The sequence below is a fragment of the Acipenser ruthenus genome, chromosome 35, assembly GCF_902713425.1.
Source record: "Acipenser ruthenus chromosome 35, fAciRut3.2 maternal haplotype, whole genome shotgun sequence".
Taxonomy (NCBI): Eukaryota; Metazoa; Chordata; class Actinopteri; order Acipenseriformes; family Acipenseridae; genus Acipenser; species Acipenser ruthenus.
Genome location: NC_081223.1, coordinates 11,864,603 through 11,885,150, shown reverse-complemented (window position 1 = coordinate 11,885,150; position 20,548 = coordinate 11,864,603). Strand labels below are relative to the sequence as shown.

Sequence of the window (20,548 nt, the reverse complement as noted above, 5' to 3'; positions counted from 1 at the left end):
GCCCTTAAAATTAAAAACTCATTTACCGAACAACACCACCTACTATTTACAGGTTTGTTTGTTTTTCTGACGGAATATCGCGATGGGAAAACGAAAGGACCGCCGATGGACGATGAAATCCGACGATGAGAAAACCGCTGGGCTGACGTGATCCGGCGGATTTGGGAGACGAAGTAAATACTGTATCTCCCGCAACGCGATGTAAAAATCTACCATTGATATTTTTTCGACACCAGTTCTGTGAAATGCATTAGGACGTTTTTTTTAAAACTATAAAACATTACCGACTCCGCACGCACGCATTTTCAAACTCGTTTTCTTGGCAAAGACATGATACCGAAAACAAAAACGTTACAAATACTGCGTGCCAACAAGATTTGACGTCTACCTACAAAAAAAAAAAAATTCAATTATGGAAGCTATCTAATACAGGTTACCACAAAACCTGATATCATTTCTCTTTTTTTATTTATTTATAATTTAGTTAGTTCGTTTTATACATCCTTAAAACACTACTAGATTTTTAATATTTAAAATCTTTTATATTTAGTATACGGCTACGGCATATCTACTTTTTTGTGCTCTTTTTTTTGTATATGTTTTGTGTTAATTAATCTTTTTAAATTAAATTTCCATCTATAAGCGTGACGGTGGGTGTGGCAATCAGGAGACAGCCCCCCTGGGGGTGTGGCTATCCAGCCACACCCCCCTGAGTGGGTGTGGTTAAAAAGGAGCTTGGACCTCAAGCCCCGCCCCGAATTCTAAATTCCGAACATTGAAATTCCTTTCAAGAGCTACTGAACAATCCCGATAGTCAACAACAGCTTCTCCAGAGCGTTTAAAAAAACAACATTACAAGCAGGGTGAAAGTGGAGCTCGTTGGTAGAAAACGTTTTTATTTTATATAAAATAAATTTTGAAGGTGTTACTTTGTGCTTTTAAAAGATGACTTTTTCCTGATTAAACATATAGCCAGACTCTCTCTCTCTCTCTCTCTCTCTCTCTCTCTGTAAGAGCAGTAGAAACTGTGCCATGATCAGATTCATGCCGACTGCAAATCTAGTTTACGTTTTTAAATGGATTGATTCAGTACAGACGCAGCATTAAGACGCTGGTGTCTGGAGTCTCTAGCTGCTGTCAGCGTTACAGGTCCATTCGGACGACGGGCTTTCGAACTGGAGAGAGTTTACTGTCATTTGAAATGAATGCGAGCGGGTTTGACCATTCCCTTCGCTTCTTTACCCCACACAGAGAATTATTCTACGATAAATACATGTGTGTGCGATTCAGGGGCAGTGTATGTTTTAAAAACCTGGTACAGTTAAATAGCAGACTTAACAAGCCCTCCGTCACTGGAATGTAATCAGAATTAATCCTTAAGCTGACTGCGGAGCTTGAAGGCTTGTTCCAGGAGACCCCCGGGAGACCTAGTTTGAGGTTTGCTGTATCAAACCCCCAAGTCTCCCTGCCTGGTGTGCCGCGCAGCGACCTGAAACCTACAGTCTCCTGAAACCTGAAGCTCCAAGCCTCAGAGTCGTGGCTTTGTGTTCCCTTCAGCTTCAAAAGACTGCTGGGGTGTTTTATTGCAGACTCCTACAGGCTTAGCAGTCCATAGGTTTAAAAAAAAAAAAAAAAAAAAGTCAACGATGGCTTGTTTCACTGGGTAACCCTATGGAGTGTCGTAAAGTTACGGGGGAGTGTGTGGGTGCGTGTGTGTGTGTGTGTGTGTGCGTGTGTGTGTGTGTGTGCGTGTGTGTGGAGGGGGAGTCAGGAGTGAAAAGATCACCACGTGTTGGGAGATCAGGGATGACGAAGGACAGATGGTTCACAGTGTTGACTGTTGACACTCTGGCTCCTGGGCCCTCCTGTCTTGCCCGCCCCACCCCACCCCCCCTGCTGGCGGATCCTGCTCTACTGCAGCACCCGCCCGCGCGTCTCGGGCAGTTTCAGTGCCAGGAAGCTGCCGACCCCCAGCGCGACCGAGGCGAACATGATGGGCATGGCTTTGGTGATGCCCACGAAGGAGGTGAAGATGCTGATGCCCAAGACAGCCGCCAGCTTGCACAGGGCGTTCAGGAATCCGAAGGCTGTGGTCCTGCAGAACACAAAGACACGCCTATCAAGCAGCAGCACAGCTGATAAAACCATTCCAGAAATCTCTGCGCTGTTGCATTCCCCCGCACCCCCCCCCCCCCTCCCCCTCCCCAAGACCTTTGACCCACAACAACAGAGGACGCTCTGTACTTTTATTCTCAGGTTACGGGTGCTTGGGTCACTTTGTCTCGGCGGGGGGTGGGGGGGCGTCTGGGGGGCAGGTCAACAGAGAGGGAAGCGTCCGATTGGCTGTTGCCAGGTTACCTGATGTCCGAGGGGTAGAGCTCGACGGTCAGCACATCCAGGGCGTTCCAGGACGCGATGCTGATCCCACCGAACAAACACAGCAGAGCGATCATTGCCGACTCACTGCTGCCGAAGGACAGGAAGAAGCAACTGATGCAAGACATGACGCTCGAGCCGGCTGTGGGGAGACAGACACAGTGTCAGGCAGTACACAGGCGCCACCTGCTGGTCAAGCAGTGCACTGCACGGGCTAGAAACTCAAACGCTAGTCCTGCAGCCGGTCTGAGGGGTACGAAACTTACAAAGGGTACATAAGGACCTTTTTATTTTATTATGTTACATATTCCCATGTGTTGATACAACTGTTTACGTACGGTGTGTGTATTGTTTTATTATTTTTTTTTACATTTTGACCACTTTTTTTAACTTTTAAATTGCATTCCCTGCCTCGAGATGGCTTCACATGTACCCGCATGGACCTCTCAGAACTACATTTCCCAACATCCTCCTCCTGCTCACATAGGTAACTGAGATGGATTTACCAGTGAGCAGGAGGAGGATGGGAAATGTAGTTCTGAGAGGTCCATGTGAAAAAAAAAAAGTTCCCCACTTTCTGATCTCAAAGAACGAATCAGAAATAATTCATGATTTAGTATTCTTGGAGATGGGGGTTGGGGGGGGGGGGGGGGGGATAAATGATTAGAGGGACACTTAAAATCCATTCGGTGACCCACTGGCAACCAACGCAAGGGGGTAATACGCTGAGGAAGACGAGACCGCCGCTCACCCAGCATCCTCAAGCGGCCGATCTTATCCATGAGGAGGGCGGAGACTATGTTGCCTGGCAACACCGCGAGCGTGCCCAGGAAGCTGACGAAGTAGATCATGTAGGCGTTGTTGTCGTCGCTGAAGTCCAGCATGCAGCCCTCTTTGTTGTGGAGGAACGTGCTGTTCACCAGCTTGCTGTCAATAAACCTGTATTGGAAGAGGTCTAGCGGGCAGACAGAGAGACAGACAGACAGACAGACAGAGAGAGAGCGAGACATGCAGATGCAAGGTTAGTGCGCTAAGACTTTCTCATGAAGAGTTCATTACCTAACCCAGGCGTGTCAGACTCCAGTCCTCGAGGGCTGTAGGGTCTTCTGGTTTTGATTCTGACTTAGCCTCTCAATTAACTCATTTGATCTATTTATATGTTCAATTGGAGGTATTGAACCCTCCCCTCCCCATTATTATTATTATTATTATTTATTTCTTAGCAGACACCCTTATCCAGGGCGACTTACAATTGTTACAAGATATCACATTATTTTTTTACACATTATTTTTACATACAATTACCCATTTATACAGTTGGGTTTTTACTGGAGCAATCTAGGTAAAGTACCTTGCTCAAGGGTACAGCAGCAGTGTCCCCCCCACCTGGGCTTGAACCCACGACCCTCCGGTCTAGAGTCCAGAGCCCTAACCACTACTCCACACTGCTGCCTATTATCCCTCCCCCCCCCCCCCCCCCCCCAAGATCTTTTACAGAAACTTGGGTCAAGGTACATGATGACCTACGAAACATTTTGAGGCCTGGAGGTAAGCGTTTAAATGTGTCCAATCAAACAAATAATTAGACCAGTTAAGTAATTGAGAGCTTGGGGGGGGGGGTTGACAAAAGCCAGAAGACACCCCCCCACCAGAAGCCGAGTCTGACACCCCTGGGTTAACAAAACAAAAATTATTCTGCGTCATCTCGTGCAAGACAGCTGGAGTGAATTCGTGCATTTTCTAGTGCCGCTGTCTACCTAACCACTAATCAGACGGGATCAACCGTTAGGGATGCCTGTCCGTGCTTGTCACTCGGGGCACACCCCTGCGGACCCGATGCCTCTCTCTCTGCGCTCGGGAAGGCTCTAGAGGCTCTAGGCTCCTCACACCTGTGTTGTAGAAGAGGCTGGAGACGAAGGTGCAGTTCTTGAAGAAGGTGTTGCTGGAGGTGATGTCTTCGAAGTAGCATTCTTCGAACAGGGTGTCTTCAAACAGCACGGACTTCATCTTGAGGTTCATGAACCTGGAAAGATGAGCAAGCAGCCGGGTAGCAACACCGATGACCATTTATTATTATTATTATTATTATTATTATTATTATTATTATTATTATTATTATTATTATTATTATTTATTATTATTATTATTATTATTATTATTATTATTATTATTATTATTGATATTGATTTATTTGGCAGATGTCTTTATCCCAGGCGACTCACACAGGTGTTACAGGGCAGCACAGGGTTACAATGCAAGCTTCATATTTAAATACAGTGCAGTTTACAGCAAGTGCAAATAATAACACTACTAGAATACAATATGAACTAGGATGTTGTGTATAATAATAACACTACTAGAATACAATATGAACTAGGATGCTATGTATAATAATAACACTACTAGAATACAATATGAACTAGGATGCTGTGTATAATAATAACACTACTAGAATACAATATGAACTAGGATGCTCTGTATAATAAACACTACTAGAATACAATATGAACTAGGATCTGGTGTATAATAATAACACTACTAGAATACAATATGAACTAGGATGCTCTGTATAATAACAACACTACTAGAATACAATATGAACTAGGATGCTATGTATAATAATAACACTACTAGAATACAATATGAACTAGGATGCTCTGTATAATAATAACACTACTAGAATACAATATGAACTAGGATGCTATGTATAATAATAACACTACTAGAATACAATATGAACTAGGATGCTCTGTATAATAATAACACTACTAGAATACAATATGAACTAGGATGCTATGTATAATAATAACACTACTGGAAAACCCCACACCCCTAATCAGTAGCCCCTGACCCCAGACCCACTTGTCGTTGAAGTACTCCCCGTTGCGGTGAACCTGGTTCTCCAGAGTGAAGTTGAAGGTGAAATGCTCCACTCTCTCCTTGACGAAGACCTTGGTGCGCAGAGCGTAGTCCTGCTTCTGCATGTGTTTGATCATGTCGGGGAACCACACTGTGAGGCCGTAGTAACTGTGCAGAGAGAGAGAGGGAGAGGGGGAGAGAGATAGAGGGGGGAGAGAGAGAGGAGACAGAGAGAGAGGGGGGAAAGGGGGGAGAGAGAGGGAGAGAAAGAGAGAGGGGGAAAGGGGGGGGGGGGGAGAGGGGGAAAGAGGGAGAGGGGAGAGAGAAAGAGACCCTCTCAGAGGCAGCCCTATCAAGAGGTTTGTATCTAATACCAGTGCCATTGAAGATCTTCTTGTGTAGGGTATAGTGAGCACACTGGGGTCCCATTCTACCAGCCTCACCCCATTGTAGTGCTATTGAAGATCATTCAGGAAGGGTATAGTGAGCACACTGGGGTCCCATTCTACCAGCCTCACCCCATTGTAGTGCTATTGAAGATCATTCAGGAAGGGTATAGTGAGCACACTGGGGTCCCATTCTACCAGCCTCACCCCATTGTAGTGCTATTGAAGATCATTCAGGAAGGGTATAGTGAGCACACTGGGGTCCCATTCTACCAGCCTCACCCCATTGCAGCTGCCCTTATCTAGCGATGCCCCCGGGACCCGGCTTCCCTTCTCTCTCACCTGAAGGACATTGTGAACCACACCGCCATCATCATGAGAGTGGTGCGGCGATATTCCGGGGAGAAACACTCCAGGAAGTTATTCCTGACCTGCAGGGAGAGGGAGAGAGGGGGATGAGGGATGAGGGATGGGGGATGGGGGATGGGGGAGAGAGGGGGAGGGGGAGATACAGGAGGTTTGTTAGTACACACTGTTACTCCTTTCATATTAAAGCCCGTAGGCTTGTCTCGGAGTACAAGCGGCCCCAAATCTGAAGATCGGTGTCAATGCCAGGCGTGGGATCAGAAAGCTTATGAATCTGCATTACTGTACAGCCAGCATGGAAACACTGACCCTAACCCAAAAACTAACCCTAACCCCCAACCCCAAACCCCCAACCCCCAACCACCAAACCCCAAACCCCCAACCACCAACCCCAACCCCAACTCCACCCCAAACCACCAACCCCAACCACCAACCCCAACCCCAACCCTCAACCCCAACCCCAACCCCAACTCCATCCCCAACTCCATCCCCAACCACCAACTCCAACCCTCAACCCCAACCACCAACCCCAACCCCAACCCCAACCCCAACTCCATCCCCAACCACCAACCCCCAACTCCAACCCCAACCACCAACCCCAACCCTCAACCCTAACTCCATCCCCAACCACCAACCCCAACCCCAACCACAACCCCCAACCCCCAACCCCAACTCCAACCCCAACTCCATCCCCCAACCCCATCCCCGTCTTTACTTCAAGCGGGTCCTCAATTAGTTAATGGCCTCTCAGCAACTTCAATGAACTATTTTGGAACCTGTGGGAGTAAAAACCTGGACTGGACCAGATCTCTAAGGAGCAGGATTGAGTAGCACCGTGTCGCACTGTACCTGGTGGAAGAGGCAGGAGAGACGCATCCTCCATCTCCGGTGCCAGGTTCCGGTATCGGCGTCCATCTCCACCAGCTCATCCAGCTGCTTCACCGTCTTGATGGTGGTGACCTGGGGAGGGGGCGGAGCAACACACAGAGGGGCGGAGCAACACACAGGAGAGGCGGGTCAGACAGGAGAAGAGAAGCATGCGTTTCCAGGCTGTAATTCTGCGCTTTTATAAGACCATAAGAAAGTTTACAAACGAGAGGAGGCCCCATTCAGCTGCACAGTCAGACAGTACTCACAGAGAAGACCCTCTCAGGGTGCCCCTTGGCTCTCATGTTGGTGTCATGGACTTGCTTCAGAATCATCCAGGCCTCGTCGTGCTTCCCGTTCTACCAGCGAGAGAGAGAGAGACACAAACCCCACTTCAGCACTGAGCACACTGATACAGACCTCAGAACAATCAAACAAGGTCAGTTTACCCTGGTTCCTTATGCTTTACCATCCCTCTCTGTGCTTTACAATGCTTCCCTATGCTTTACCAGACCTCTCTGTGCTTTACAATGCTTCCCTATGCTTTACCACACCTCTCTGTGCTTTACAATGCTTCCCTATGCTTTACCATACCTCTCTGTGCTTTACAATGCTTCCCTATGCTTTACCAGACCTCTCTGTGCTTTACAATGCTTCTCTATGCTTTACCAGACCTCTCTGTGCTTTACAATGCTTCCCTATGCTTTACCACACCTCTCTGTGCTTTCCCATGCTTTCGCTGTGCTCTGTTACACTTTGCCCTGCTCTCCCCTCCCCTCCCCGCTCTCCCGCCCTGCCCCCAGAAGGCACTGACCTCCAGGAAGAAGCGCGGGCTCTCTGGCATGGGGGTGAGGGCAGCGATGGCAAAGACCGACGGGAACGCGCACACCAGCACGAACACACGCCAGCTGTGGAACTGGTAGGCAGAGCCCATCTGGAAACTCCAGCCTGACAGACAGGGAGTGGAGCGAGAGGGAGAAAAGGGGGATGAGAGAGAGAGGGAGGGAGGGAAGAGGTGAGTGTTTGTTTATTAACTAGTAACAGCTGATCTTCAAAACGCATTGCGTCGAATGCAGTTGCTTTGCCAAACGGATTTGAAATGCAGATGCGGTGTACGTTTGTGGAACGCATTTAAATGCAAATGCACTTGAACCCGATCCTGATGAAGACCCAGCCCTGCTGTGCCCCTGTTGTGCCCAGCGATGCTCGTACCGTAGTGGGGTATAATTGCCCAGGCCATGGCAGAGGCGTAAATCCCTCCGATCATCCAAAACATGCAGAGCCAGCTGAGGTGCTCCCCTCGCTTCTCCTGAGCCAGGAACTCCGAGAAGTAGGAGAAGACGATGGGAATGGAACCACCGATCCTGGAGAGAGAGAGAGAGAGAGAGGAGAGAGAGAGAGAGAGAGAGAGAGAGAGAGGAGAGAGAGAGAGAGAGAGAGAGAGAGAGGAGAGAGATAGAGAGAGGGAGAGAGAGAGAGAGAGGGAGGAGAGAGAGAGGGAGAGAGAGAGAGAGAGGAGAGAGGGAGACAGAGGGAGAGGGAGAGAGAGAGAGGAGAGGAGAGGGAGACAGAGAGGGATAGAGAGAGCGGGAGAGAGGAGAGGAGAGAGGCAGACAGAGAGAGGGGGAGACAGACAGGGAGAGAGACAGAGAGAGAGGAGAGGAGAGAGGCAGACAGAAAGAGAGGGAGAGAGAGAGACAAAGAGAGAAAATAAAGAATTGGGGTCAATTCCTGTTTTTCAATTTCCAATTCCTTTTTAATCAACACGTCATCATTGATCAAAATTTGCAACGAGCGCCGTTCTGTTAAATAAAACGAGCTTCTCACAACAGTGGCAACAACATCCCTTCAAAACGAAGTCGCTGTTTGCGAGCCAATTAAAACTGAAAGCAGTTGAACAAAATCGCAGTGATTATTAAATGTGTCTAAAAAATAAATTAAAAGTATCAATTCCAGTTCCTTGCAATTTGAATTGGGGGGGGGGGCTGATTAAAAAAAAAAAAATTGAACTAGGAAATCAGAAATAAATTAAAAGAAAAAAAAATTGCAAATATTTGTTTCCTTTTGGAAGGGGGGTACAAATATTCGCTGAATACTCGTTCCCGGGTGGGAACCAATATCCGGTTACACCGCGTGTGAGTTTCTTACCCGACTCCGGAAAGCAGGCGACACAACAGGAAGGTGCTGTAGCCCTGAACGAAGGAGGAGAAGAAAGCGAAGACGCTGTTGATGGACAGGGAGATGAGCAGACACTGTCTGCGACCGATCCGATCCGCCAGACCCCCCCACAGGAACGCCCCCACCATCATCCCCAGGTACACAATCAAACCTGCAGCAGCAGAACGGCCAATCAGAGGACAGCACACACACACAAGGGGGTGGGAACAAGACTCCTATTGCACAGCAGTGTGATCCATTCCAGGTTTTACTGCTACCAGCTTGATCAGCCCCAGTGTGTCTAGGTAACAAGCTCAGGTGTGTCTTATTATTAAACTCACAGTGAAACCAGGACTGGATCACACTGCTGTGCAACGGGAGTCTGATTCCCATCCCTGTAGATAGATAATTGGTTGAAGGAGGATTTTATAGAGAAGACAGCTACAGTATTTCGGTGGTAGTAATGGGATATTTAGACAGACAGATAGATCAGGAATGAAAATAAGACTCCTGTTGCACAGCAGTTTCACCCATTCCAGGTTTTCCTACCAGCTTAGCCCCCAGTGTGTCTAGGTAACAAGCTCAGGTGTGTCTGATTATTAAACTCACAGTGAAACCAGGACTGGATCACACTGCTGTGCAACAGGGAGTCTTATTCCCATCCCTGTGATGAGGGGATTTTAAAAAGCTGTGTTTACCGCAGTAGTCCTGCAGAGAATGCTTGTGAGGCAACATGACCCAGCGCTGTGGAACAAGAGAGACTGTACGTGTGAAAGCCACGCTAAAGGGTTAACGAAAGACCAAAGACCCCAGCTCGAGACAGAGACAGCCTCTATCCGGGTCTGTACAGAGGCAGCTAATTTTAGCCCCTTATTCTCTCTCGTTCAGCAGCTCGTGCGTCAGAGGTGACGGCCGCCGGGAGAGAAAACGCAGCTATTTTCTGTACAGAGGTCTTTGTTTCACAAGTTCGGAAAAAACGACCTTCTCTGCTGTTTTAGAGATTTTGCCTTTGATAATTTTAGTATCTGCTGTTCAGCCTTTCAAAGCCTTCTTGTTGGAAGGGAGCTTGCCTCCTTCAGAAAGTCATTCATCCAGACCTCTGCCACAGCGGTCCAGCTGGCTAATAAAGCCATAAGGTTTTCTGCCCTACCGTGATGTGACCTGCAGCCGTGTGCAAAGTAGTTATCAGAACACCCCGTTGCTTCTGTAGTTCTGATTTGCCGTGCGTATGAAATCAAACCCCTGGAAACTGAGCATCTGGGAAAACACAGAGCCAGATAATTGAAATTCTCACACCCCGAGCCCATCTTGCTTGTTTGGTTGTTAGTAGCTTATTGATCCCAGAATCTCATCAAGCAGCTTATTGAAGGATCCCATGGTGTCAGCTTCAACAACATTACTGGGGAGTTGGTTCCAGACCCTCACGATTCTCTGTGTACAAAAAGTGCCTCCTATTTTCTGTTCTGAATGCCCCTTTTATCTAATCTCCATTTGTGACCCCTGGTCCTTGTTTCTTTTTTCAGATCAAAGTCCCCTGGGTCGACATTATCAATACGACATTGTTTCCATGCAGGCAGGTGTATAAAGGATATCAGTGACACATCTGGAGGTGTTCCGACACATTTGCACACAACTGAAGGTCGCTTGTGGTCATATATTACTATAACTAAGAGCAGCGCTTTCTAGAAAACTGCAAGACCCAGAACGCAAGTCATCTGAGTGAAGCGTATTGGAAAAACGGAAACTACCAAGAAAGACAAACCATTTTCATGTTAAATAATGTGAGCAATTCACAGAGATTTAAAAATGAATTAAAACATGAAATGGTAAATAATTTGGCTCGATGCGTCGCTGTGATGAATGAGGCGTCTTGCAGTATAAACTCCAGCCTAGCTCTGCATTGACAGCTTCTCATTAAAGAAACGCCAGGCTGAAGAATAACCTTGAATAGATTAGAGAAGGCAATCCCTCTCAGAGGCAGCTCTAATTTAGTAGTTAGTACAGTAGCTTCTCCTCCCTGCATTACTTGTAATTGTCTTTAAAGCCGAGTTGAACATGAAGCCACTTCCTCAGGATCTTGAAAGCTGGTTCCAGGAGACCCCTGGGAGACCTAGTTTGAGGTTTGCTGTATCAAACCCCCCCAAGTCTCCCTGCCTGGTGTGCCGTGCAGCGCCCTGAAACCTACAGTCTCCTGAAACCTGAAGCTCCAAGCCTCAGAGCGGTGGCTTCGTGTTCCCTTCAGCTTCAGTGTGATTGGGCTTGTTCAACTGAACACCATGAATCATTAACAGGCATTCTGTATCACTTTAAAAAAATCCACAATTTGTTTAAATTACATTCCAGTGATAAGCGACAGACTCATGGAGATTTAGGAAGAGCCAAACATTAAAATGGAATGTAATTGAATGCTAGTGTGGTTTTCATTATTATTATTAATGAGTCATTCAGCAGATGCTTTTATCCAAAGCGACTTACAGAGACTAGGGGGAGAACTATGCATCACCAACAACTGCTGCTGCTGCTGCTGCAGAGTCACTTCCAATAGGAGCTCGTTTGTTTTGCATCTCATCCGAAGGACGGAGCACAAGGAGGTGAAGTGACTTGCTCAGGGTCTTTAACCGCTGGATCACCAAGCCTAATTAAAACGGTACGCTTTTAAAACATGCACAGATCCGACTAGCTGGTTCAATGATAGCGTCGGTCAATCTTTGTAGCGATGCGAAAGGTTTTGTTTAGAAGGTGGGGTTCAGGCTGTGCGGTGCTGGAGTCAAATTTCACGCGCTGTAGGGTCACGGCAGCTTTGGAAAACAAACACAGAGCGACAATCGATCTGTTTGGAAGATAACTGCTGAGCTGAAGCAGAGAGGGATCGAAATCCAGAACTCGTAAAAACGGCTTGGAGAGGCTCCAAAACATCCGGTTTGAAATCGGGGTACGAAACAATCCATGCAAGGACAGAGATTTTGCACAGTCTTACCCAAGACGAAGGTCTGTATTTTCATAGCGTTCCCCCCCCCCCCCTCCCCTCCCCAAGTCTTTATCAACAGCTGTTGTTTTACGAGGAGAAAACTCCACGTTAACAGAAGCAATTGGGAGGCCTTGAATTAATAAGTAGCTATAGCACAGAGTCTTCTGAACCCTGGTCCTGGGGATCCCTGTGGTCTTCCAACTGAGCTCTCAATTACTGAACATAATTAGCTTAATTAGACCCTTTTTAATTGTTCTCAGCTCTTAAACAGTTGCAGATTTCAAGTGAACTCTTAACTTTTTTCTGTGACTTGAAAACAGGCAATTTTTTAGGAGCTGAGAACGATTAAAAAAAAAAGGGGGGGTCTAATCAAGCAAATTAATTAGTTCAATTAAGGGTTAAGTGATTGAGAGGTCAGATGGAAGGAAAACCTGCAGAAAAATCGACCAAACAGCAGCCGTGATCGAGAAAACCACTGAATTAGAAAAAAGTTGCAAGTCAGACAGGCAAACGTCCTTTATAACTGCCTCCAGTGTACCGAACTCAGTGAACCGGGGCTGTGTGCAAGTCTATCAGCGAACAAACACGCCCTTCGTGAAGTGTCATTTACTTACTGCTTGTGTTGTGACTGGGGGTAAACTCAATAGCATTTCTGTAAATGGGCAGCAGTGTGGAGTAGTGGTTAGGGGCTCTGGACTCTTGACCGGAGTGTCGTGGGTTCAATCCCAGGTGGGGGACACTGCTGCTGTACCCTTGAGCAAGGTACTTTACCTAGATTGCTCCAGTAAAATGGTATAAATGGATAATTGTATGTAAAAAATGATGTGATATCTTGTAACAATTGTAAGTCGCCCTGGATAAGGGTGTCTGCTAAGAAATAAATAATAATAATAATAATAATAATAATAATAATAATAATAATAATAATAATAATAATAATAAAATGGGTCGTCAAGCACTTACCCAGCATGCCCTTGTTGGAATCGGACAGACACATGTCCTTCTCGGCGCTGGGCAGCACGAAACCCACCACGAAGATCTCCACGCCGTCGGCCATGAGCGCCAGCCCCAGCACGAAGTAGAGGGTCCACTGGAAGCGGCCGTGGCCGCACTCCTGCAGGATGGCCTCGTACTGCTCCGCCAGCTCCTCCTGGTCCTTCCGTCGCTCCGCCGCCTGGGCGGCGAGGTCGCGGTAGCCGGGGGCTCCGGCTGGCTGTCCGTCCGCTCCCCCAGCTCCGGCCCCCTTGCTCAGCCCGTCCGCCTTGGCCTTGGGGATCCCTTGATACTCCCCTTCGTAGATCTCGTCGTCTTCGTCGTGGCCCTCGGTGTCGTCGCTGGAGGCCCCCCCGCCACCCCCTTCCTTGTCGTCGGCGGCCGCGTCCTGGTAGTAGCCGTCCCGCGAGGCGGGGTAGTCGTCATCGTCATCGTCGTCCTGCTCGAAACGGGTGTAGGAGCGCCTCGTGTATTCGTCCTGCACCTTGTCCACGCTTCGCCCCACTTTCTTGGCCGCATGCCGCTTCACCTCCTTGGCGATGTCTTTGGCTCCCCGGATGAAAGCCGTCCGGTCCCTGTAGCCGTCATCCATTTTTTTCTTAAGTAAGTTACAAAACTTTTCCTGGCTTGCCTAGAAACTCCAAAGGCATGGACGGCGGTGTTCAGCACCTGGAGTGAAAGACAGCTCCCGAAGGGACCTCAGCACCCAGGATCGCTCCTCTGTTAGAAAAGGGGAGGGCTGTGCGATTATGCTTGACTAGCCGTCTGGCTTTCTTTGATCGAGTCCAACAGCTTGATTCAGCACCGGCTGGGCCTGGACAGCTCCTGAAAGGGGAAAAAAGGAAAGACTTCTTGATGAAGCGTGCAATATGTTAACAAGGGAACATTATTCAGCAGCTTTCATTGGACTCTATGAAGCTGAGGGAGTTCATTCTATATAGAGGGGGTGGAATTCAATATGTTAACAAGGGAACATTATTCAGCAGCTTTCATTGGACTCTATGAAGCTGAGGGAGTTCATTCTATATAGAGGGGGTGGAATTCAATATGTTAACAAGGGAACATTATTCAACAGCTATCATTGGACTCTATGAAGCTGAGGGAGTTCATTCTATATAGAGGGGGTGGAATTCAATATGTTAACAAGAGAACATTATTCAGCAGCTATCATTGGACTCTATGAAGCTGAGGGAGTTCATTCTATATAGAGGGGGTGGAATTCAATATGTTAACAAGAGAACATTATTCAGCAGCTTTCATTGGACTCTATGAAGCTGAGGGAGTTCATTCTATATAGAGGGGGTGGAATTCAATATGTTAACAAGGGAACATTATTCAGCAGCTTTCATTGGACTCTATGAAGCTGAGGGAGTTCATTCTATATAGAGGGTGTGGAATTCAATATGTTAACAAGGGAACATTATTCAGCAGCTTTCATTGGACTCTGTGAAGCAAAACCAGTTCATTCTATAGGGTGATGATGCAAAAACTTTAGCCAGAGGGAAAGAGAAAGCTAGACTACAAAGCTGCCATGCAGATGCATCTTTTTGTACAGTCGTCATTGACTGCAGTACAGATATAAAGCAGGCACCGTTTCACAAGCACTAGATTAAATACACAGGATGCTTTTTGAATGGAACCTCCCTGGAATCTGCAGACTAAGAGTCAGTTGAAGTCTGCTGCACTGGATTTGAATTTCTGCAGCGAGCAACAGCTACAAAACGCCTCCTAAACTCCGATGGAATAAATCAGAGGCAAACGAGCTGGCGGGAAAAAAAACGTGCAAACTATTTTTATTGGCATTTCATCTCCCGCGTTAACGTGCCCTAAGAAAATGAAAGATATCTCAGAGCGTTTAATGTGACTGTGGAGTGTTTTCTTCGACAGCCTAGCGTTCCCAGCTGTGCAATATCTGTCCCAGTAAGTGGTGAAGGGTTTACTAGAGATGAAATGCTGGATAGCTCAACGGGGATTATGAAGGCGTGTGTCTCGTTACAGAAGATCTATTTTGGTTTTATTGCATTGTTGCACAAGCTGTTCTGTGTCACGCACACGCTTCAAGTCAACGGTGTGATAAAAAAATAATACTACTGGTCAAAGTCTTTTAAAAATAGAAAGACTTCCCCGTTCTCTTTTATATTTTTCAACAAAATAATACACATTATTACACAAGTGCTGCCTTAACTACAGAGGTTCGAAGCCCCAAAAGCTAAACATTCAAAGAACTAAACAAACCTTTCTTACAAACCAGTCTGTAAAAGCAGGTAAGGACCTCACAGGCCTCCCTTAGCAACAACCAGGGCAGTGCGGGCCTTCCTTAGCAACCGCCAGAGCATAGGCTTTCCCTAGCAACGATCTCCTGACTCCAAGCCATATATTCTGAAATCCTGTCAATAACAGAACTGAGGATTCTCTCCACTCAATAAAGAAGCTGATGTGGTCTCTCCAGACTGCTGAAGAGAAATATATTATTTACAGTTAGAAGCAGCCGCACTGAAACGTCAACAAACTGCAGTATAGGAGGTTTGCTGGTCCAATGGTCAGAGAAAGGGGGCTTGATACCAGGAGGTTCAAATCCTGGCTCAGCCACTGACTCCCTGTGTGTATGTGTGTGTGTGTGTGTGTGACCCTGAGCAAGTCACTGAACCTCCTTGTGCTCCGTCCTTCGGATGAGACATAAAACAAACAAGCTCCTATTGGAAGTGACTCTGCAGCAGCAGCAGTTGTTGATGATGCATAGTTCACCCCCCTGGTCTCTTTAAGTCGCTTTGAATAAAAACGTTTGCTAAATGACTCGTTAATAACAGTCAAGGTATACTGACACTGGGGAGAGATTCTCAGATAAGAAATAACGCTCAAATACAATTCTAAAACCAAGAAGAAATAAAACAGACCATAATACCCGTCTGAGTTTATTTCTGGTTAGTTAACGTTACAGACCGTCCATCTACTTTGGATCAAGTTTCCTTTTGTGTTGCTGGTAATACCCTAGCTGTGCACTAGATGGCGCTGGAGCCACTGTAAAGACACTAGCCCTATGTTACATATGCATAGAATAAAGAGCAACCTCGGAACCCTTAATGAACAGACAGGCAGAGACGTCTATTCCGACAGAGAGACCGACATTCTGATGTACAGACAGACAGAGAGAGAGACCGACATTCTGATGTACAGACAGACAGACAGACAAAGAAAGACTGACATTCTGATATACAGACAGACACACAGACAGACAGAGACAGAGAGAGAGAGACCGACATTCTAATGTACAGACAGACAGACAGACAGACACACAGAGACGTCTATACCATCAGACAGACAGACAGACAAACGGAAATTCCGACATAGACAGACAGACAGACCGACATTCTGATGTATAGACAGACAGAGACAGACAGCAGTTGCCAGACTCTGTGCTCTAATCTATCTGGAAAGATACAGAAGCAATTCTGCAGTGTCACGTTATTTTCCCCTCCCAAACTGCTTCCAGATGACGAGAGTCCCATTTATTTTTTATTTATTTACCACCTGTACTCCGCAATCAGAAACCGCTGATAAGCTTTCAGCTGTGTGTGTGTGTGTGTGTGTGTGTGTGTGTGTGTGTGTGAGGAGACAAGTGCTGGTCTTATCGCTCTAATCCAGAAGCATGCATTGAGCAATGGGATTAAACCTGGAAATCAAGGCAGACAGTTGCCTTCTGATTTCAAATCAACCCAGCGGCTTGGACTTTGATAGGGTTAAGGCAGTTTGCAGGACAGATGGGGGGACGCAGCTAATACTGTACATGGTCATGTACAGCTCTGGTCAAAAGTCTTTGCATCACCCTATAGAATGAACTCGTTTCGCTTCACAAAGTCGAACGCAAACCTCCTGATATTCTACATGATGCAAAACTTTTGGCCAGAGCTGTACTTAAAAAAACAAAACAAAAAGAACCAGATTGCACCATTAGCTCACAGCAGATGATCTTATTATAATAACTCGTAACAGCCTGATCCTTACACCGCTGCCAGATTTCAGCACGAAGCAGCCAGTGATATGCGGGACAGCAGCAGCCACGTGATTTCGGGGAGGCTGCAGATCAGCTATGCAAAGCCCGGCCACTTTATTAGGGAACTGATTTGGCATTTCGAGGTGCATTTACCTAGGCACTGGGACGAAGTTTATAGTAGTGAAACCTGGACAGGGTGACACTGCTGTGCAATAGGAGTCTTATTCCCATCCCTGATCTCTGTCTAAATATCCCACTTATACCACCAATATACTGTAGCTGACTTCTCACTAAAATCAGATAAAAACCTCCTTCAACCAACTATCTATCTATCTATCTACAGGGATGGGAATCAGACTCCCGCTGCACAGCAGTGTGATCCAGTTCTGGTTTAACTGTGAGTTTAATAATCAGACACACCTGAGCTTGTTAGCTAGACACACTGGGGCTGATCAAGCTGGTAGTAAAACCTGGACTGGGTGACACTGCTGTGCAATAGGAGTCTGATTTCCAGTGGTACTGGTTTGTGGGTTTGTGGGTTTAGATGTGCACGTGGCAGTGTGAATGCTCAAGTTATATATTTGAGAACGGGGTTGTATTATAAGGGTTGCACGGACAGGATGTTATTTAAAAACGCGATAAAAAATATTTCAAAATAACCAACAAGCTGACAGTGCCAATGAGATTGGATTTTTAAAGGCAGGGTTAGCGTTCCTTTAAGGGGAGTGAGTCATGGACAGCTCTCTCTCTCTCTCTCTCTCTCTCTCTGCATCACTGCCCCTCACGCTTTGCTGAAGAATGTCTCCAGCACTGAAGGCAGCTCAAAAAAAAAAAAAAAAAAACACAACAGTGTGCATGAGTATCCACGATTCGGGGAGGGGGGAGGGGGGAATTGAATCATTAAACTCACAGGAAAACAGAAATCCCAAACCGGGAATCTGTCTGTCTGTCTGTCTATCTGTCTGTCTGTCTGTCTGTCTGTCTGTCTGTCTATCTATCTATCTATCTATCTATCTATCTATCCATCCATCTGTACAGCTATCTATCTGTCTATCAATCCATATGAAAAAAAATGTAACGTTTGTAAAGAAGCTATTGGGTTTATATACACTGGCGATCATTGTAGGAACGTTGCAAAAATACTGTAGAATACAGATGAGAGGAAAAACAAACGAGGTCCTATTGGAAGCGACTCTGCAGCAGCAGCAGCAGCAGTTGATGATTATGCATAGTTCACCCCCTTAGTCTCTGTAAGTCGCTTTGGATAAAAGCGTGTTAAATGATCAAATAATAATAAAAATAATAATACAGCCGGATTGTAACCCGCAATCCTCTCCTCATCACAGTTGTGTGTCACAGGAGGATGCGTGTCTTGTTTGCAGAAGGCAAGGTCACTGGAGCGGAAAAGAATGGGGGGGGAAACACACACACACACACACACACACACACACACACACACACACACACTTCGGTATTATTGTATCAATAACCGCGTCTTTATAATAACGCAGGATAAACACAGTCTCTGTGTTTGTGTGTGTGTGTGTGTGTGTCGCTTCGCGCAAGGTCATTTAGTCCCGTTGAAAAAAAATTGTTAAGTAAATATCTATCTATCTCTCTCTATATAATCACGTCGCGATGTCTTTTGGTTGGCATTGTGTTTTTTTTCCTCTCCAGAACGCTCCACACGACACCGCAGAGCCGGAGCGGGTATCCATTATTCTATAGACAAGGTCACAGTGCTGCCATACGAATGAATGAATGAATGAATGAATGAATGAACACGCAGAGCGCATATCCTATTTTACACGTTCAATCGACACATCCGACCTCCACCCACCCACACCGTACAACGACAAGCCATTTAAAAATAAAAACGCTTCACGCTTACAATATAAAAAGCATGTGCAGAATTGCCTTCCCGTGAACAGAAATACCGCAGCGAACCGGAGCGGCGTGTACTCCGAAGAGCGATTCAAGAAGATATCATTTTCCATTGGGTTTATGGAAAAATACATATTCAAAAATACATATTCAAAAATACATATTTTTCGTCAATGCAGAAGCTATAAATAGCTCCAGTCTGACAAATAACATCTACTACGCAGGAGAGACGGGCTCACCTGCCGATTATAAATATGATAACGTATAATTCCGTTTGAATCATCATTCCCCGCAGATGCTAACGCGGTTAAACGCCAGTGAAATAAAATATTCATGCAAGCTGCCTGCAATCTTTTTATTTATTCATTTATTCAAATAGGATTAAAATAATAATAATAATAATAATAATATTAATAATAATAATAATAATAATAATAATAATAATAATGGAAAAGTGTAAGCACATCGTTCTGCAAAAAGGGAAACGTTTATATATATATCGTTGTTACATTAAATGCATTTTAATAAATTTAAAAATAAATAAAAAAAACAGCAACGATTTAGCTGTACAAAATGGCTACATGAACTAGAATTATATATATATATATATATATATATATATATATATATATATATATATATATATATATGTTTATCGCATTAAACAATTGGACTTTCAATTCATCTTTGCTTTCCTCGTTTATAATATAATATATATTTTTGGGTTTTACCTTGATAAGTTTCTCGTGCGTCGTTTCTGTCGAATCCGTGCGTCAGATACCGAGACGGCGACTGAGTGAGAGAAGGAGCCGAAAAATGCCGGTTGTCTTTTTTTTTTTTTTTACGGAAGATAATGAACGCTTCACCAAGGCGACTGTGAAAAACAAAAGATGCTCTGGGTACCAGAATATAATTCAGCACGGCTCTCCCTCTCGCCTCTCTCTCTCTCTCTCTCTCACACGGCACCGGGGGACGCGCCACTGAGCGAGCAGGGAAAGGGGCGTTTGGGCTGGAGTTGGGGATGGGGGGCGCGTGTTAACGCCTATCCTGGTTTTTATCTCCCCCTCAGCTTGTGCACTAGTAGTATATTCGACGTATTTGTTGCAACATGGTTTTTTGCACATTTAGTTTCATCCGTTTGCAGCTGCTGTGCAAAACAATTGCGAATGGGGAAGGGCAATTATTAAACGGTGCACGTTATTATTATTATTATTATTATTAGTTTATTTAGCAGACTAGGGTGTGTGAACTATGCATCAGCTGCAGAGTCACTTACAATTACATCTCACCCGAAAGACGGAGCACAAGGAGGTGAAGTGACTTGCTTCAGGGTCACACAGTGAGTCAGTGGCTGAGGTGGGATTTGAACCGGGGACCTCCTGGTTACAAGCCCTTTTCTTTAACCACTGGACCACACAGCCTCCTATAAAAACCTGTATGCCAGCATCTTGATCTTTAATCGATATATGTGAGCACTCTTCATTTTTTTTTCAATGTGCATTTAGTTTAGCTGGCCCCGTCTTTTCAATGACGTTTTTCCTCCCGCATTTTTTTTGGTAACTGTTGACAGTCCAGTTGGTGTACATGCCCCAACTATTTATTTTTTTTTTTTTAAGACATGAGGTCTGGTAGTCCAAGGGTGGCGCTCATTCAAGTACGTTGGATGGATTTCAACCTCCTCTGCAGCCATGGTCTTCCACA

The 20,548-nt window shown here is 45.8% G+C and overlaps 1 protein-coding gene across 1 annotated transcript; it reads right to left on the bottom strand.

The window, feature by feature from the left end:
• Nucleotides 1-1,631: 1,631 nt before the first annotated feature.
• LOC117395564 (synaptic vesicle glycoprotein 2A) lies at nt 1,632-19,817 on the bottom strand. The gene is made up of 13 exons (XM_059007522.1): nt 19,579-19,817; nt 12,943-13,797; nt 9,003-9,183; nt 8,067-8,218; nt 7,669-7,802; nt 7,124-7,213; nt 6,837-6,947; nt 5,964-6,052; nt 5,239-5,403; nt 4,266-4,399; nt 3,128-3,331; nt 2,359-2,518; nt 1,632-2,095 (listed from the first exon to the last, which is right to left on the bottom strand). Exons 2-13 carry the CDS (start codon nt 13,562-13,564, stop codon nt 1,912-1,914), a joined length of 2,226 nt encoding a protein of 741 aa, XP_058863505.1. The 5' UTR covers nt 13,565-13,797; nt 19,579-19,817; the 3' UTR covers nt 1,632-1,911.
• Between the last annotated feature and the right edge of the window lie 731 nt (nt 19,818-20,548).